Source organism: Schistosoma mansoni, chromosome 3 (genome assembly GCF_000237925.1).
Source record: "Schistosoma mansoni strain Puerto Rico chromosome 3, complete genome".
Lineage (NCBI taxonomy): Eukaryota > Metazoa > Platyhelminthes > Trematoda > Strigeidida > Schistosomatidae > Schistosoma > Schistosoma mansoni.
Window position 1 is genome coordinate 20,184,384 of NC_031497.1, and position 16,880 is coordinate 20,201,263.

The 16,880-nt window shown below is 36.3% G+C and overlaps 1 protein-coding gene across 3 annotated transcripts in view; it reads right to left on the minus strand.

The window, feature by feature from the left end:
- Smp_030300.1 overlaps positions 1–13,912 on the minus strand; it is a gene marked incomplete at both ends in the record, with an annotated part of 79,249 nt that extends 65,337 nt beyond the window's left edge. Inside the window, 10 exons of one of the 3 annotated variants that reach the window (XM_018799578.1) lie at positions 2,538–2,666; positions 11,212–11,271; positions 11,306–12,391; positions 12,430–12,720; positions 12,755–13,062; positions 13,097–13,295; positions 13,333–13,449; positions 13,480–13,621; positions 13,658–13,760; positions 13,799–13,847. In XM_018799578.1, coding sequence (XP_018651354.1) covers positions 2,538–2,666; positions 11,212–11,271; positions 11,306–12,391; positions 12,430–12,720; positions 12,755–13,062; positions 13,097–13,295; positions 13,333–13,449; positions 13,480–13,621; positions 13,658–13,760; positions 13,799–13,847 — 2,484 coding nt within the window. Of the gene's footprint in view, positions 1–2,537; positions 2,667–11,211; positions 11,272–11,305; positions 12,392–12,429; positions 12,721–12,754; positions 13,063–13,096; positions 13,296–13,332; positions 13,450–13,479; positions 13,622–13,657; positions 13,761–13,798 lie in introns of those variants that run through there. The other 2 variants (XM_018799580.1, XM_018799581.1) reach the window with 2 other exon arrangements.
- Between the last annotated feature and the right edge of the window lie 2,968 nt (positions 13,913–16,880).

Genomic DNA, 16,880 nt, shown 5'->3' on the forward strand with positions numbered 1-16,880 from the left:
TTGAAAGCGTGAGTCAATTGAAGCTAGACCACCAGGGAGAGGTTGTGGATGCACACTTCTGAGGAGTCCCACAATAGGACGAAACAGCCGTCCAGGGCTTCCATGTCTTCCCTGGTGGTCTAGCTTCAATTGACTCATGATTTCAACTATGAAAATAACTTACCATACTTTTCTTAAAATCTCAAACTATCTCAACATAGACAGCAGATTTATAAAAAAAAAACAATTATGCAACAACCATTTCTATCTCAGTGATGCAAACAAGTTTCTTTAGACAATATGAAAGAAATTTAGGAAAACTGTCGTATTTCAAAAAAATTTTGTACGTACAATTGATTATGTAAAGAGATTAGTAGTTAATTGAATATCTCATTGTTACAAGTTCTCTTATTACAACTCAACCACTTTTATTGCTTAGTAATCAGAGATATTATTTCACTCGATAAGTCCCCAAATCAGAACATGATTGAATAGGAAGGTAATTATATTCCAAATAACAAGGTTAGATGAAAGTAAGAATAAAAATACAAAAAATTTTAGTATATTTATAATTTTTACATAAGAAGATTCTAGAGTCTTCTCCAAGTCTCCACTAGAGCCGATTGATTAAGAAATAACCAATAAGCGTGTCCCAACACAATTCTGCACAGAATACAGTTTAATCAAATCTATATCCCACTAACACTTACACTTACAATACACTACAATAAATTGTATAAATATATGCTGTCGTAAGCCTTTACTATATATACATGGGATAGTTGAATTCTAAAAGGTATAAAGCTTCCACTTAAAATCACTGAACATTTATTGAAAGTATGTTTTCACATTATAAAATAAAGATGTTGATATTAGATTTTTTCTGGAATCCGGAGACAATCTATTTCATTGGTTATTTTTAACTAGAACAAACAAGAATCCGTACATTTAATAATGATTTTCTTTGCATAATCAAAATGTATTTAACAAGGTTGATATATTCAGGAAGAATATGTAGATACTGTTGATTTTTTATTGAAAATGAATTCACCAAAATTACAACACTCCGCTTACAACAGCTTGTATAGCTATGTACTATTGTATACCTTTACAGTGGATTAGTGACTTCCAATCATTCATTCACATCAGTAAACATATATACATACATACCTTAGTTTGGGCAACCGGGTAGTATAACTATCTATCACATAGCTTGGGTACGGTTCAAAGACGTATACACAACTAGTACATAGGAAATTAGTACAATCATATACCAACAAATACCGATACAAATTCATTTTTGAATATCAACAGCAGGATAGTTTGAACCTCTACTAGTGACGATATAAACATCATATCGCTCAAATATGTCATCCGTTATTTAAATTTATTAACTCAAGGGAGAACGCGTTAGTCTTTAAAGTCAAAGTTAATGTGAAAGTAAATCCTATGAACCAGAGCATTCAGCTAACAATTCCCAAATAGGACAAAAGGCGCATCTTAAATTTCATTGCTAACTACAATCTTTCTATTTTATAGGCTTAATTTATTGTTGACAACTTTGTTCATCATTTTGGATGAGTTTATCAAGCTGAATTTTTTAAAGACACGTTATAGTTCATATATAAGAACTCTCGTCTAAATTAGAACGAATAGTTTCACAGTATTTGAGCGCCGAGTTGATGTAAGACATTAAATAGGAATAATATATTTGTAAAATCTCAGCGAATGAATTTGTAGTAAATCCAACGTTTCGCCTGGCAATCTGGTCCAAGCTTTTTCAAGGAATTATAATCAAACGTTTTTCTATACAATATATTATATGACACTCATCACTTCACATCACATATCTCTTAAACATACCTAGTTTAGACTTTTTGTTAACATTGATTGGATGACCTATTCAGTGTATAATGAACTCGGAGAACCATGTACCTATTTATATTCGATAATTTTAATGTTTGATTATAATTCCTTGAAAAAGCTTGGACCAGATTGCCAGGCGAAACGTTGGATTTACTACAAATTCATTCGCTGAGATTTTACAAATATATTATTCCTATTTAATGTCACACGTTATAGTTCCTTTTAAAATCAATGATAAAATAATTTTACAGATATCGAAACTTTACATTAGATCTTTTAAGAGATTGAAATAATTCTGGTCAATTAGATACTTTTAAACGAACCTATATTTTTCCGATATTATAAGTCTATAAGAAGACTGAACTCAACTAGTGGTAATAACGATCTTATTCTCAATCTTAAATCATGCCTGAGGACTTGATAATCTTGAGTTTATATAAATAAACTTGGTCAAACGTAAACAGATCCTTCAAGATGACTATTTAAAACTCTAAAAATCTAGTTAATAACACTATCATTGATAATACTATAAAAATAAATGATAAAAATTTAAAATCCATTCGGTGAACTAACCAAAATATTCAGGTTTACAAATACATTATCCTGACAGTGGACAACATGTTTTAGACATAAATAAAGCATTATGTACTCGTTAGGGGGGGTTATAATTTCTGTTTAAAATAAATACTTACAAGTAAATCAGGGGTAATATTATTTTCAAAAGATTCAATAATTTGATTATCTTCCAAAAATTGATTCGTTTCTGTTTTGTTCAATGTCCAATTATTTTCATTGTCATAGAATTCAGTAACACCATGTATCTAATATGAAAATTAATAATTAAGATAAGAATACACTATGACTATAATTTAGAAAATGATTTATATTACTATTTTATAATAGAATAGAACATATTAAAATAAAATAAATAATTAAAATCAGAAGGGGTTTTATGGAGATTTCAGTATTTTCATAGTTGAAATCACGAGTCAATTGAAGCTAGACCACTATAGAAAACCTGGAGTCTCACAATAGGATGAAACAGCCGTCCAGTGCTTCCTGGTTTTCTATGGTGGTCTAGCTTTAATTGATTCATGATTCCAACTATATAAATTTATTAGCTTAAATAAATTCATTAATATCTATGTAGATATTTCAAGCGAGTTATTTTTGAAGCCAACATTGTGGCTGTAAAGTAAAGAAGTTATACATAAATTTATCCTTAGTAATGAATGAATAGTTTGAAGCCTTTTTTGGAAACTATATAGTTCATATTAACAATTTTCTGTTTTAGGATATTAACGATAATAGCAAATCTGTTTCGGTACTATTTATTTGAGATCGGACTATAAACATTAGAAAGTCCATTGACTAACATCGAAACAGATCAGTTGTAAGGTTAATTTAAAATGATCTACGTAATCAACTTATAATATTCTTTTTCTGTAATTTAATCTTAACATAAATATGAATAAAATATCTTATCTTTTATCCTCTAGTAATTTATATCCTGGTATCCATCGAAGAAATCAGGATGGTCATCAGACAAATCAAGAGTGGGAAAGCAGCAGGACCTGACAGTATATCAGCAAAAGCAATAAAGCCAGATACAGAAGCAACTGCTAACATGCTTCACACTCTATTCAGGAAGATTTGGGAGGAAGAACAAGTGCCACAAACAGACTAGAAAGTAGGATACTTCATCAAAATTCCATAGAAAGGAGATCTGTGCAAATGTGAGAATTACAGAGGCATCACACTGTTGTAAGTACCAGGAAAGATCGAAATACTCAGTAGACGCCCAGCTTCGAGATCAACAGACCAGATTTCGTAAGGATCGGTCGTGCACAGACCAAATCGCGACACTACGGATCACCCTTGAACAATGAGTTGAATGGAACTCGACACTATACATCAACTTCATTGACTATGAGAAGGTGTTTGACAGTGTGGATGTGTGATGTGAGTAACTGAGAAAATCGACAACATCATCCTGAATTCAAACGACGAACTGTACTGCAAAGTGCTGCATGTAGAACAACTAACAGATGTATTCCATGTGAGAACCGGAGCCAGACGATCCTGCTTACTCTCTCTTCTGGCGATTGACTGGATTATGAAGACCTCAACATGTGAGGGAAAGTACGGAATATAATGGACAGGTTGGATGCAACTAGACGATATGGACTTCGCAGATGACCTAGACCTTCTATCCCATACACACGAACAAATGCAGATGAATACAGAGGAAAAAAGCAAGATCCTCAAATACAACACAACGGGCACCAACCCAATCACACTTGATCGAGGAACTCTGGAAGATGTGGAATCTTTCATGTACCTGGTCAGCAGCATCGTCGATGAACGTGGAGGATCTGATGCAGACGTAAAGGCGTGGATTAGCAAAACAAGGACAGCATTCCTACAGTTGAAGAACACATGGAACTCGAAGCAACTGTCAACTAGCATCAAAGTGATAATCTTCAATACGAACATCAAGACTGTCCTACTGTACGGAGCTGAAACTTGGAGAACTACCACAACCATCATTTAAATGTACGAGTATTTATAAACAGTTGTCTACGCACAATACTCAGCATCCACTGGTTGGATACCATCAGCAACAACCTTCAGTAGGAGAGAAGAAACCAGCTTCCATCTGAAGAGGGGATTAGTAAAAGACGTTGGAGGTGGATCGGACATGTCAATGGGTAATAATGATACCTAGCTATATAACCTTCAAAAGTAAACTGTGGGTTGTAGCCTACAACCACCTACTTTAAATTAAAATCAAGTGCCAAATTCAATAAACCATAACTCATAAAGAGCATTCTGTCTTATACCAATGATACTGTAACAACTGAAGATAATTTTCAGGTTATATAGAAATCATTTTGTTCACTTCAATGTCTTCCTAACATTCTCCGGTATTAACACTGAAAGTAAATAATTGACTAAAACTATTCAGTTTGCATTGACTCAGATAATTAACCTAAATAATTTCGAATGGATTAATAATGATGTAAACTTTAAACAAGTGAACTAGTCATTTAATACTTAAATGGGCTACCTCATGATTGCTTCTTATCAGTTCATCGTTTATACGTTCAAACTTCATTAACAACTACAGCATAAAAATCCAAACTATGACAAACTGTAATTAAATTCGATTTAGCAAGCATATAAGTTAACATTCTCATGCAAAAATATATTCATATTAAAAATAAAAATAAAGAACAAATAAATGCAGACTATTCAAACAGATTCATTGACAAGAACATTTTACTTACGAACTAAAATCATTTCTGTGTATAATAGTTCATTCGTTTTGTTAATGTTTAACGTCATATTCAGTACTACAAGTTGACCGTTTGTGTGGTGAGTATGTACATATGAAAAGGTTAACAGTTAAGAAGATGATTATCAGGATAAGGCTGTGCAGACAGTTAATTAGTATTGAGATCAAGAACCTATCCAAGCTAAACAACTATCAAAAACCTGAAAGCAATGAATGGCCGCCTCGTTCTAATATGGGACTCCTCAGTAGTGGGGATCCACGATCCAGCAATCAAGAATCGAATCCATGACCATAGATCTTGTTGAGATGTTAAACAACAATTGCTTGATTCTATTTAGATTTAAAATATTTCATTAGATGATCTTAATGGATGAAATAAAAGGGTGGTCCTTAGATTGGACAAATAAATGGACAAACATTTTCAGCGTTTAATAACTTCTAGTAAGATATTTTCATGAACATGATGAATTGTTTCTCGAAATTCCCATCTTATGTTTAAAATATCTGTAAACTTACTCAACAGAAAAGATTATTGGGTTTAACAATGGTTTATGTGAGTATCAAAATATCCAATTTTTAAGTATTATGTTCATCTTATATTACATTGATGATATTTAAGATGATGTTATATGCAAACGATATCCTACCAAAATTCAAAACTACTTCATTTGAATATTGATGTATTCGTAATAATGAAAATAAAGTTGAATGAAACTGTCATTAATGAATAAACATTACACTTCGGTAATGGAGTTCAAACTGATTTAGTCAGCCACATTAACTAACTTATCTAAATATGAATACTTTTCTATTCAATCTATGTTCGCCTAAGCACTGTAACAGTACTTCCATAATTATAAACATTTTACATTGTAGTCTCAAATCATCTATAGCGTTTTCATGTTAACTAAATGCATTATACCCAACAATTTCTGCTACTTTCTTGTTTATTCACTGGGTGATTATTACGTATTTCAGTGTAATTTTTATTAAAGATTTTATTTCGAGTCCTAACTTTTACGAAACTTGTGTGGTTCATGAAATATTTTGGGTGCCGAACTACACTTGATATTTCTGTAGCAGTCAGTTATGGATGAACGTAACCTACTCAGTATATTAAAGATAATGGAATAGAACAATAGTTTTTTTCTAACATCACATGCAAAGTAAATAGAACTTACAGTTTGAGACTACCGTTACTCAAAGGTTGAAGTGACACTCAAAATTGTTTCACTGAAAAGACCCCTACTTTGTCTTTGACTCATTCCCTACCCACTTCCCCCCCCAAACAAAGCACTTCATCACACTGTATCAAAAACATCTTGATAGGATTTGATGTCGGTCTACACAGAAAACCGAAATCGCTCTGTTATTTCATCCTTTTTAACCAAATGTCTAAATGTAACTGGATTCTAGTAAGTATAGATCATGACAGCAAGAAGAAAATGTATTCATCATCCGAGAATGCTAATTTACTATAACTAGGGCCACAATACATTGTTAATAAATTTAACCTCTCTAGACCAGTATGACATGAAAGTAACGTTATCATTTATGATTTTAGAAAATAACCACAATAAAATTTAGAAATTTAAGTGATCAGCTGATATATGAAATAATAAATAAGTTAAAATACATCGATTCACCTTTTTTGGCCAAAATATACTGAGGTAGATGTCGATTGGTGGGGCAGTGGTTAGATTTTTATAATTTTAGCTACTACAGGAAAATATTTTATTGGAAATAGTTATACCTTAGTTGACGTTTTATTTATGCCTCTTAACACTGTGAAGGGTTAGTGTTTCTTTCTTTGTATCCAGACATGATATTAGTTAATGTTAACTTGAAATCTTCAATCAGTATCTAAGGCTTAGAATTCTATAGTTTCTACAATTCAATAGTTTGTTCAAAGATGATCAATTGCTTATGTTGAATACAAAAAATATCCTGATATATTAGAAAACCATTCAAAACCTGGAAGCACTGGACGGCTGCTTCGTTCTAGTATGAAATTACTCAGCAGTGCACACCCTATACGGGAATCGAAGATAAGACCTTCGGTCTCGCGCACGAACGCTTCATCTCTAGCCCACTAAGCCGGTATCCAACATTGTTAACGTTCAACTTCAACCAATCCACGAGATTACGCGACCAGCTTCCACCGTCTTCAGTAGGTAACTACCTCATACGCTACACGGATTAGCTCCACTATTCACTTCTCGCTAGAACTCCGAGATCAATAGTGGTATGACATTGATCGATTCATGATCTCAATCAAAAGTCAACAATCTCCACAACCCTCCACTGATCCTGACATATTTTGGACAATGAAAATGTGTTATGATCTACATTGTAATAGCAACGGATAATTCATGTATAATTCATAAGCATTATTGTACCAAAGACTTGAAATCAATTGATATCATCGTTCTTTTACTTAACCATATGACTACTTTATATTTATCTGAAACGTTATACACAGAGAGAGAGAACACTACATATGAGATGGTTTTATTCCACACACTTTAAGTTAGTTTATGTTTCCAAAATTATTTCTTTGTCTTTAATGGTTAGAATTGTAGAGAATTTATAATTTACGCTTAGTCTATTTCTTCAATGTTTCATGTAATAATGTTATCCTATCATTCTGTCGTTTAAGAAATTAATCAGCTATGGTTGTCGGTATGGAATAGATTAATGAGTTTAGTAAAGAATTCCTACCGTCAGGAAAATTTGAACTAAGACGATTTTGAAATTTTTTCAAGTTGTCTGTTCTTGCATAACACACTCTCAAAAGACTTTTGTAACAATCATAGATTAGGACGTCAGAAATTCCATTAGTTTAATCAATTAATATTTATTATTCACTATAAGTCTTCATACAACACAGGAGCTATTTAGATAACAAAAAATTAATTACCGGCATGGAGTTGTGGAGGTAGATGAATTTTATCGGAATCACGTGACGATACCTCGACTGTTGCTGCTACCTTGACGTGGTGGTCGGGCTTGCCTATCGTGATGAACCAATCGAGCTATGCTGGCTGGAATAATCGTTCCTCAAGGTCCTATCATGTCAGACAGGTCGGTTGAAGAGCGGTAAGACTAAAAGCAGCAATCCCAAGTTCCGAAGGCGAAGTCGTACTGCTGACTGTACAGAGGTGTGATGGCAGTGAGGTGTTTCTTTCAGACAACCAGCATAACAGCAATGCTGCCTTCCCACAAGGAGGGACGGGGTTAGAAAAGGTCGACCCTAAAAATGCACACCTAGCCTTATACCACGGATTTCCGTCCAGGCGGTAAGGTCTTTTGAAGAACGGAGCTAACACGTCAAAAATCCCCCACAAAAAGGCCGTGCGTGACCGGCCTCAAGCAGTTGTCGCTTGGGCGCTGCGGTCACGCTCCCAGATCGTTAAGACCAACACTAATCCAACTTCTTTTTCAGATCCCTCAAGAAATACTCTTCCACGGTGTGGGCAGCCGGGAAGTGATATTAGCCCTCATACCCGTAACTGACTGACGTGACGATACAATTTAGACAACTATTAAAAGTCAGGAGGGCACTGGACGCCCGTTTTTCTCCTATTATGGGACTCCTCAGTAGTGCTGACACACAACTCCGTAACCAGCAATCCAACCTAGGGACTTGGGTCAAATGCGAACGCTTAACTTCTAGACCAATGAGCTGAGATTCACTACTGTACAAGTCTGGATTCAGTCAATCCACAATACTCGGCGATAATCTTCCTTTGTCTTTGGTAGGTACTTTTTCTCATGAAAGATAAGTAACGAACTGGTAAGGAAGCAGATTCAGTGGTACCATTGTTCTCAAAACAAAGAGGTTTCGAATTAGTGAAAACTGTGGAGATTAGTTCAGACACTCATGCTCTTGCGCAGTGGAAATTACAAACAAAGCTGTTATCAGTCCTTAACAAAGACTATTTTTAGGTGGAATTTATCGCCTCAAATCTCTCACTTAGACAATAAATACCAAGTTTACACTTCTTACCAAATATATGAGCGGCTAATTCTGTAGTAGAATAAAAATAAGATGGAGCCTCTTACACTTGTCTCAAGTAACCAGAATACAGATGTGCTAGCCTAAAATAAAGTAGATTGTGTTGTACATAGTATGGTTAAGGATAAAATTAAGTTATCTATTTTCAGTCATGTCCAGTCGACTAAACGATAATGGATATCATACGTAGCACATATAGTAGATATTTCAAGTCGGAAATTAGCCAACCAACATGGAAATTATTTTTAGAGGCTACTCAACTTATCCATATGTTAATACACTATGATACCCAGTGTTTTTTCTATAAAATAATAAGTGACGTGATCCCTTAGTGCTTGAGAAGTCAGGCACTATAACTGATACTAACAGTATCAGTATGATTCGAAGCTTTGAACACAGACACCCACTTAGTAAGTGAATTCCCTCTCATTTCTAATTAACGAAACCCTGTTAAATTGGTGATTATATCGTTCGGTGAGGCTAATAATAACATGTGAATGAGTTATGAAATACTTATTAAAAATTCCATAACAGTTGAAAATATATGTGGAACAAATTATTTGTTGAAAAATGCTAAACAAACCTTACATTTCGTGGTTTCAAATAATTTAAGTATGAAGTGATATATTCATATTCACATATGTACAATTAAAAAATATCGGTCATGCAAAGATACACACATATAATTAATACGTAGTTTGGGAAAATATTTATGGTAACTCACATTTCGTCTTTTAAGACGTACAATCAACTTCAACTAACTCTTTGGGTCCTGTATATACTAAACCAGATCTTTTGGACCAACTTTCAAACTAACAGGTAGTTACTTCTAGTAAATAAACCAAGTGAAATCTTATTGCTCTTTTTTAACTAGCATCCAGGTTACCATATAGACATTAAGTGGATTGTACTCCGCATAAGTAATATGTATTCAGCTGTAGGGATCGCGTTGTAGTGTAAATAATAAATAAATTTACTCGATCACCAGGTCCTAGGGTGTGAGGGCTTATTATATTGTCTTGTTGCTCATACCGAATTATGTGCGGAGAGAGTCACTCTAAGAATTGACAGTCAAATGTTAAAAAAAACCCCAGCCGATGATGTCAATCAACGGATTGCTGACAAACTTGTTAGCTATGAGGTTGGTGTTTATCTCTGACGGAAACTTATTGAAGTGAGCACCTAGCCATTGAGTTTGATAGATCTTACCAGACGATCATCATATAGTTACTAAAAGATAGTCCTACTATCCAAAATCTAAACTGAGACACTCAGTTACCACAATTTTTTTAATTCTACACTAATTAAACCAAATTACTTCTAACTTCATGACACACTAAAAGTGTGACAAATTGTACTTAGGTTTCGATATTGAGTGTGGATTGATCAACTCACTTAGAAATGAGCCACATCAAGCGCGACGGCTAATGATACTACCTAGTTGCAGAGGCCAGAGTAGGTGGAACGAGCTTCGAACGTAGAACTTATTGGGTGAAAGTCGAACGCCTTAACGAGTACCCCACCACTCCACTGGTAGTAAGTATATTTTAACCGAAAAAATATTCAATGAGGGAACGTATTGGTTAGAAGAACATTTAAACTGAAACAATTTCGACAGTATGTTTGGTTCCTGCTACGGTCAACTATTATCACTAGCCAATAAACAAGAATCGTAACTGAACTGAATACATGAATCTGTACTTGGCTATTGAGCAGTACCATATAATAGTCGTGTTGTCAGTGGAAAAGAAAACTGGTAATGCATACAAAAGTATATTTCTAAATTTTAAAACGAGATGAAAAACAAACGATTCCTACGTCTTCAAGAAAACATGCAAGTCACATGCGGATAAAGGCTGTTTGGAAATTTGGAGATGAGTCCAAAAACAATGAAAAGTGGGGACAGGATCGGCGAGATAATACAAATGCGTTCAAAGCTCATCCTTTGGTGAACTTGATTGATTTTCCTATCCATGAAAAATGAAAAAACTAAGTTTAGCATTCCGAAAATCAACATGCAAAAATACCAAGCACCAGATAATGAACTTACATCAATTTGCGAAGATGCTTCTGACTTTTCTTTCGTTGAATCTTCATTTGAAATCGACTCCTATGTATAAATTACACTTAAAATATCAACTTACTTTATTAACTTCATCCGTTACAGACTTTTCAGACTCATCAGTCTCAGGTTCTTCGTCCAGCAACTCGTTTTGATCAATATCTAGACTTTTCTTTACAACAGATTCAACTCGTTCTGCGAAAGCAACAGGGTTCTTAACAGAAAAACCTGAACGAAGGACTGCAACATCGAAAAGCAAATTCGCAGTATGACTTATTGTAGGATCATCTTTATTGGTCTTTATTAGGACGTTTAACTTTTTCATTACTGGATGGCGTGGGTTAATTTCAAAAACCTTTTTCATAGTAGAGTAATAAGTAGATGATGCATCTCCACCCCTTTGATATGCTTGTGCAGTCATAATGCGCTCCATATTTCCGGACCAACCGAACTCATTAGCGACAAGAGCACATGGAGTATTTGATAATCTTTCTGATAAGGCAGTTTTATCGACATATTCTTTCAAATTTTCCTTAAACCACTCCAAGAGAGGTTTGAATTCTTTTTCCAGTTCTTCTTTACGAGTCTTTGCTTCTTCCGATTTGTCGAGTTCGATCGTTCCCTTTGCCACATTTCGTAACTTCTTCTTGTCATATTCAGTTAGTGACTGAAGCATATACTCGTCAACAGGATCGATCATATAAATGACTTCGTAGCCTTTCTTTATTAGCCTTTCTACAAATGGAGATGACTTAGCTTCGGCTATTGAGGCTGCGGTAAGATAGTATATATCTTCCTGACCATTTTTCATACGTGAAACATAATCTGCAAGACTTGATTGATTCTCAGTGCTGTTTGAAGTCCAAAACCGTAGGAACTTGGATAACTTAGTGCGATTTGGAAGGTCGTCAATGATACCCAGTTTTATGTTCACTGAGTATTCCTTCCAGAAATTTTTAAACTGGGATTCAGAAAGTTCGCTAATCATCTGGATTACTTTCTTGACCAATCTTTTCTTTATCATTTTAAGGAGTTTGTTTTGCTGCAGCATTTCACGAGAAACATTTAGGGGAAGTTCGTCACTATCCACTATACCAAAAACGAATGCCAAGTATTTAGGAAGCAGATCCTCGGCAGCGTCAGAAATGTATACTCGACGAACGTATAGCTACAAAATATTTAAGTACAGAGTATAAAAATACTTACCTTGATCCTATCACTATGAGTATTGTGCATCTGGAATATGTTAGTAGGAGGATGTTTTGGTATATACAGTATTGAACTAAATAACACGTCTCCCTCACCACTGAAATGAATCTTGGCTAGAGGATCATCATTATCATTTGAATAGGCACGGAATAACTCATTGTACTCCTTATCAGTAACGTCGGTCGGTTTGCGTTTCCAAATAGGTTTATTTGCATTTACACGCACCCAGTCCCAGACAACATTTTCTACGGTTTTGCCTTCACTTTTCTTCCCACTTTCTTCTTCAACCTAAAGGGATTCGTAATTAAAAGGAAACACTTACGCTAGCTTCGGAATCAGCTGTTTTTGAATCCTCCTTTTCTTCGGTGTCAACGACTTTCGATTCCACACGACTCGACCACACATAAATGGGGAAATTGATGAATTGACTATATTTCTTAACGACTTCTTTGAGAGTTTCGGGTTGTAAATAATCTTCTGCCTCCTCCGTTAAGTAAAGGACAATTTCAGTCCCACGTTTAAGAGTATTGCCACGTGGATCTTTGTAAACTACGAATGAAGTGGAATTGGACTCCCAGATATGCTGGTCATCATTATCACTTTTGGATACAACCAAAACTTTGTTTGCAACTAAGATATGAACAAATTATTTATGTGCACAAACCTAAGAAAGAGGAGTAGAACCCGACACCAAACTGGCCGATAAGGTCAGACTTTTCTGAGGCTGTATTAGTTTGAGCGATCTTAGTCAAGAACTCAGACGTCCCAGACTTAGCAATGGTTCCCAAGTTAGAGGTAAGTTCAGCTTCTGTCATACCTATGCCTGTATCTATTATGTGAAGTGTTCGTGCATCTTTATTAGCCTTAAAGGGTTGTTACATGTTTAGTAAGAGAACCTACTTTTATTCGGATACTCATTTCGTCAGACTCATTCAGCATTTCATTGTTGGTTAGCGAAAGGACACGGACTTTATCTAGAGCATCTGATGCATTTGATATAAGTTCTCTAAGGAAGATCTACACAGTCAAGGGAAAAATCAACATTACCTCCTTATTTTTATACAGAGAGTTAACTATTATTTTCATCATACGATCAACCTCAGCCTCAAACTGTCGTTTTTCAGCATGTTCCCGTGCTTGCTTCAACTGCTCAACGCTTAGACCATCCAAACTGATTGCCTCCCCTTCTCTAGCATGATATAAAAGCACTAATCGTGAAACTTACTTAGTTAAAGTGTCTGAGGCTGTTGAAAGTCCCTCATTAGGTCTTGATACAGGAATATCAGACAGTAACGATGATGGATCACAGAAGACACACGCCAATACAGCTATTTTCATCAAATAAAAAAGTGAAACTATGACTTACTAACTACCACTAGACTAAGTACCAGGGACAGATCCCATGGTCGCCCCATAGTTAGAAGATCCCAACACTCAAGACGCGAAACAGGACTTAAAAATAGAACTAACAGATGTGTCTAACAGCTATTGGTTAATGTAGGTTACTCTGATTGTTTAAAACAACGTAAGGTCAATGTACTCTAAAGCTACAATATAGTTTACTACGCTTTCCAACCACTGAAATGGTGAAAAATTTGTCTTAATTGAGATATTTAACTCATTAACTCTTACATCTTCGCAATGCTTCTCCTTCGTCACAGATTATTCAGGCAGTTATCAGCAGAGCCAAGCAAGTAGGCAAGTTGAGTTATTTATTGTAAAGATTCGACAGATGCATACCCTTTAAAAGGATTTTAGAGGTACCTTATCCTAGTTTTTCAAAATAACGCTTTGAAAGTGCCTAATACGATTTAGCCACATGTATATTAAGACTTCCATAAAATCGGTCTGAACTCGAGTTCAAATGGTTCAAATGGTTGAGGACGGAATGGAAGAAGCTTTCGCTTAGCGGGCTTCCGTGTCTAGTAGCAGTGGATCACCAATACCTCCAGGCAAAAACCTAGGTATATTAACGATAATAGAGGAAAAGAAAGAATTTGGTAAATCATAATAATATGTTATCCTTAGTCCTTAAGAATAAGTCAAGTTTCCTCTTAAAGGACTCCTGGGAGGTCGCTTGGACTAGCTCAGTCGGCAGCGAATTCCAGCACCTAACAACTCTAACGGAGTAGAAGTTTCTGGGTGTTACCTCTTAGGTTAGTGTTATGACTAAGCTTAAGAAGATGTTTAAGGGGATGACCAGAAGTATTAAGGATACTGTAAGTCATAAGAAAGTCACCTCTAAGACGCCTGTACTCTAACGGGTAAAGGTTAAGTGATTTGAGGCGCTCTTCATAAGGTTTGAATTTGAGTCCCCGAACTGATTTCGTGGCTCGACGTTAGATACGTTCCAGAGTGTCCTTATCCTTTTGGAGGGAGGGAGGAAATACTATGTTTCCGTACTCTAAATGGGGACGAATAAAACTATTGAAGATTATGTGGAAGGTTCTACCGTCAAACTGGCCAAAAACGCGCTTCAATGTTATCAGTGCAAGGTTTGTTTGAGAGGCGTTTTTGTCACAGCTCGCATACGATTTCAGGTCATAGGGTACCAACACTCCTAAATCTTTTTCGACTTGAGAAACTTCTAGAGAGGAGTTACCTAAGTTGTAACTATAGTCTGCAACATGTCGCAGATGGACTACTTTGCACTTTGAAGTGTTGGAGGTAAGTCCGTTGTCGTCTGCCCAACTTTGAAGTCGGATCAGATCCTCCTGAAGAACTAATATATCATTATGATTACGTATCCCTCTCCAAAGTTTCACATCATCAGCGAAAAGCAATAAGTCAGATGAAACTTGTTGAGGAAGATCGTCAATGTAAATCAAGAAGAGAAGAGGCCCTAGTATTGAGCCCTGGGGGATCCCACTAGGACATTCCATAGCCTGAGAGAGAGTGAAGTTAACCCTGACCTTAAAGTGTCGGTTTTCTAAATATGAAGAGAGCCAATCAATCAAAGGGGTTTTTATACCCAATCGTTTAAGCTTATTGGTTGACCCTATCAAAAGCTTTCGAGAAATCCAGGTAGATGACGTCAACCTTCCTCTTGCGATAAAGGATGGTTATCCACCTATCCACCGAAGTCAGCAGGTTGGTCATACAAGAATGATCTTTTCTGAAACCATGCTGTTGAGGTGAGAAGAACTTTGAGGATGATAAGTATTCTAGTATACCGTCGTATACTAGGGATTCCATAATTTTGGAAGGTATGGAGAGAAGGGCCACTGGTCGGTAGCTTGAGGGTTCACTGCGTCGACCTCCTTTGAAAATTGGTGTGATGTGTGCCGGCTTCCAAACTTCCGGTAGTTTGCCTCTGCTTAGCGAGTGTGCAAACATCACGCCAAGTGGTGTTGCCAGGATTGAAGCTGCTTCCCTCAGTACAGCGGAATGAACCATATCCGGACCAGGAGAAGTGTCTCTTCTTATGTGCTGCAGTTTACGGAGCACCAGGTCAGCACTCAGGTCCACTTTGGAAAGTCCTGTACATCTGCAGGTGAAGCTTTCGTCAATATAGTTGATGTGGGTTAGCTGAAATGTCTGGGAGTATTGCTCAGCCAAAAGGTTGGTGGCATCACTGTCGTTATTGGTCGGGTCATTGGGACCAAGCAGTTGGGAAACTCCAGTTTTGCCTTGTCTAAGAGAAGCTGCGTAACTGAATAAGCTTTTCGGATTGGAGACGAATTTATCGATAAGCTTGGTCTGGAACTGAAGCCTGTCTTCTCTTATTGCCTTTGAACATATGTTCCTTATGCGTTTATATTGCCTGTATGCGTCGTTATTGTCGGTTCGTTTATATTCAGCCCAACAGTGCCTTTTGCGGCTTAGCAAACGACGAGTGCGGTTCTTGATGATTGTAGGTTGTTTGTAACTTTTTTGGGACCATTTGAGGAACTGAATGCTCAGTAGCACATAAGATCGTCTGCAGTAAGAAGTCCCAATGAGCATCCACTTCAAGTTGAGGGTGGACATCCCAATCCACCTGTTGTAGATAGTCCTGCAAAGCTAATACATTCAACCGTTTGAAGTTCCAGCGCTTGTTGCTAGTAGGATATCTTAGCTCCGTTTTGCTGACAAAGCTGAGTGATAAGACGGAGTGATCACTTTCCCCCAGGGGAGCCAGGATTGAGAGGTCGTCAACTAGGAATTCTTCATTTGTGAATACCCAGTCTAAGCGCGACGGCATCTGTCTGTTTCTCCAACGAGTTGCCGACTTCACATTTGCGAATAATCCCAGGTCACCGATGAGGTTGAAGAACAGAGCTTCAGTGGAGTTGTCACCTCCAATGTATGTATGTTCCACGAAGTTGATTCTAGGAAGATTGAAATCCCTTAGTATCAAGATTTGAGAGAATCGGAGACGAGTAGAGCGAGTTAATCCTTCCAGCAGACGTTTGTCATACTCGATGTCGGCAGTGGGCTTCCTGTAAACGACCCCAACTAGACACCTC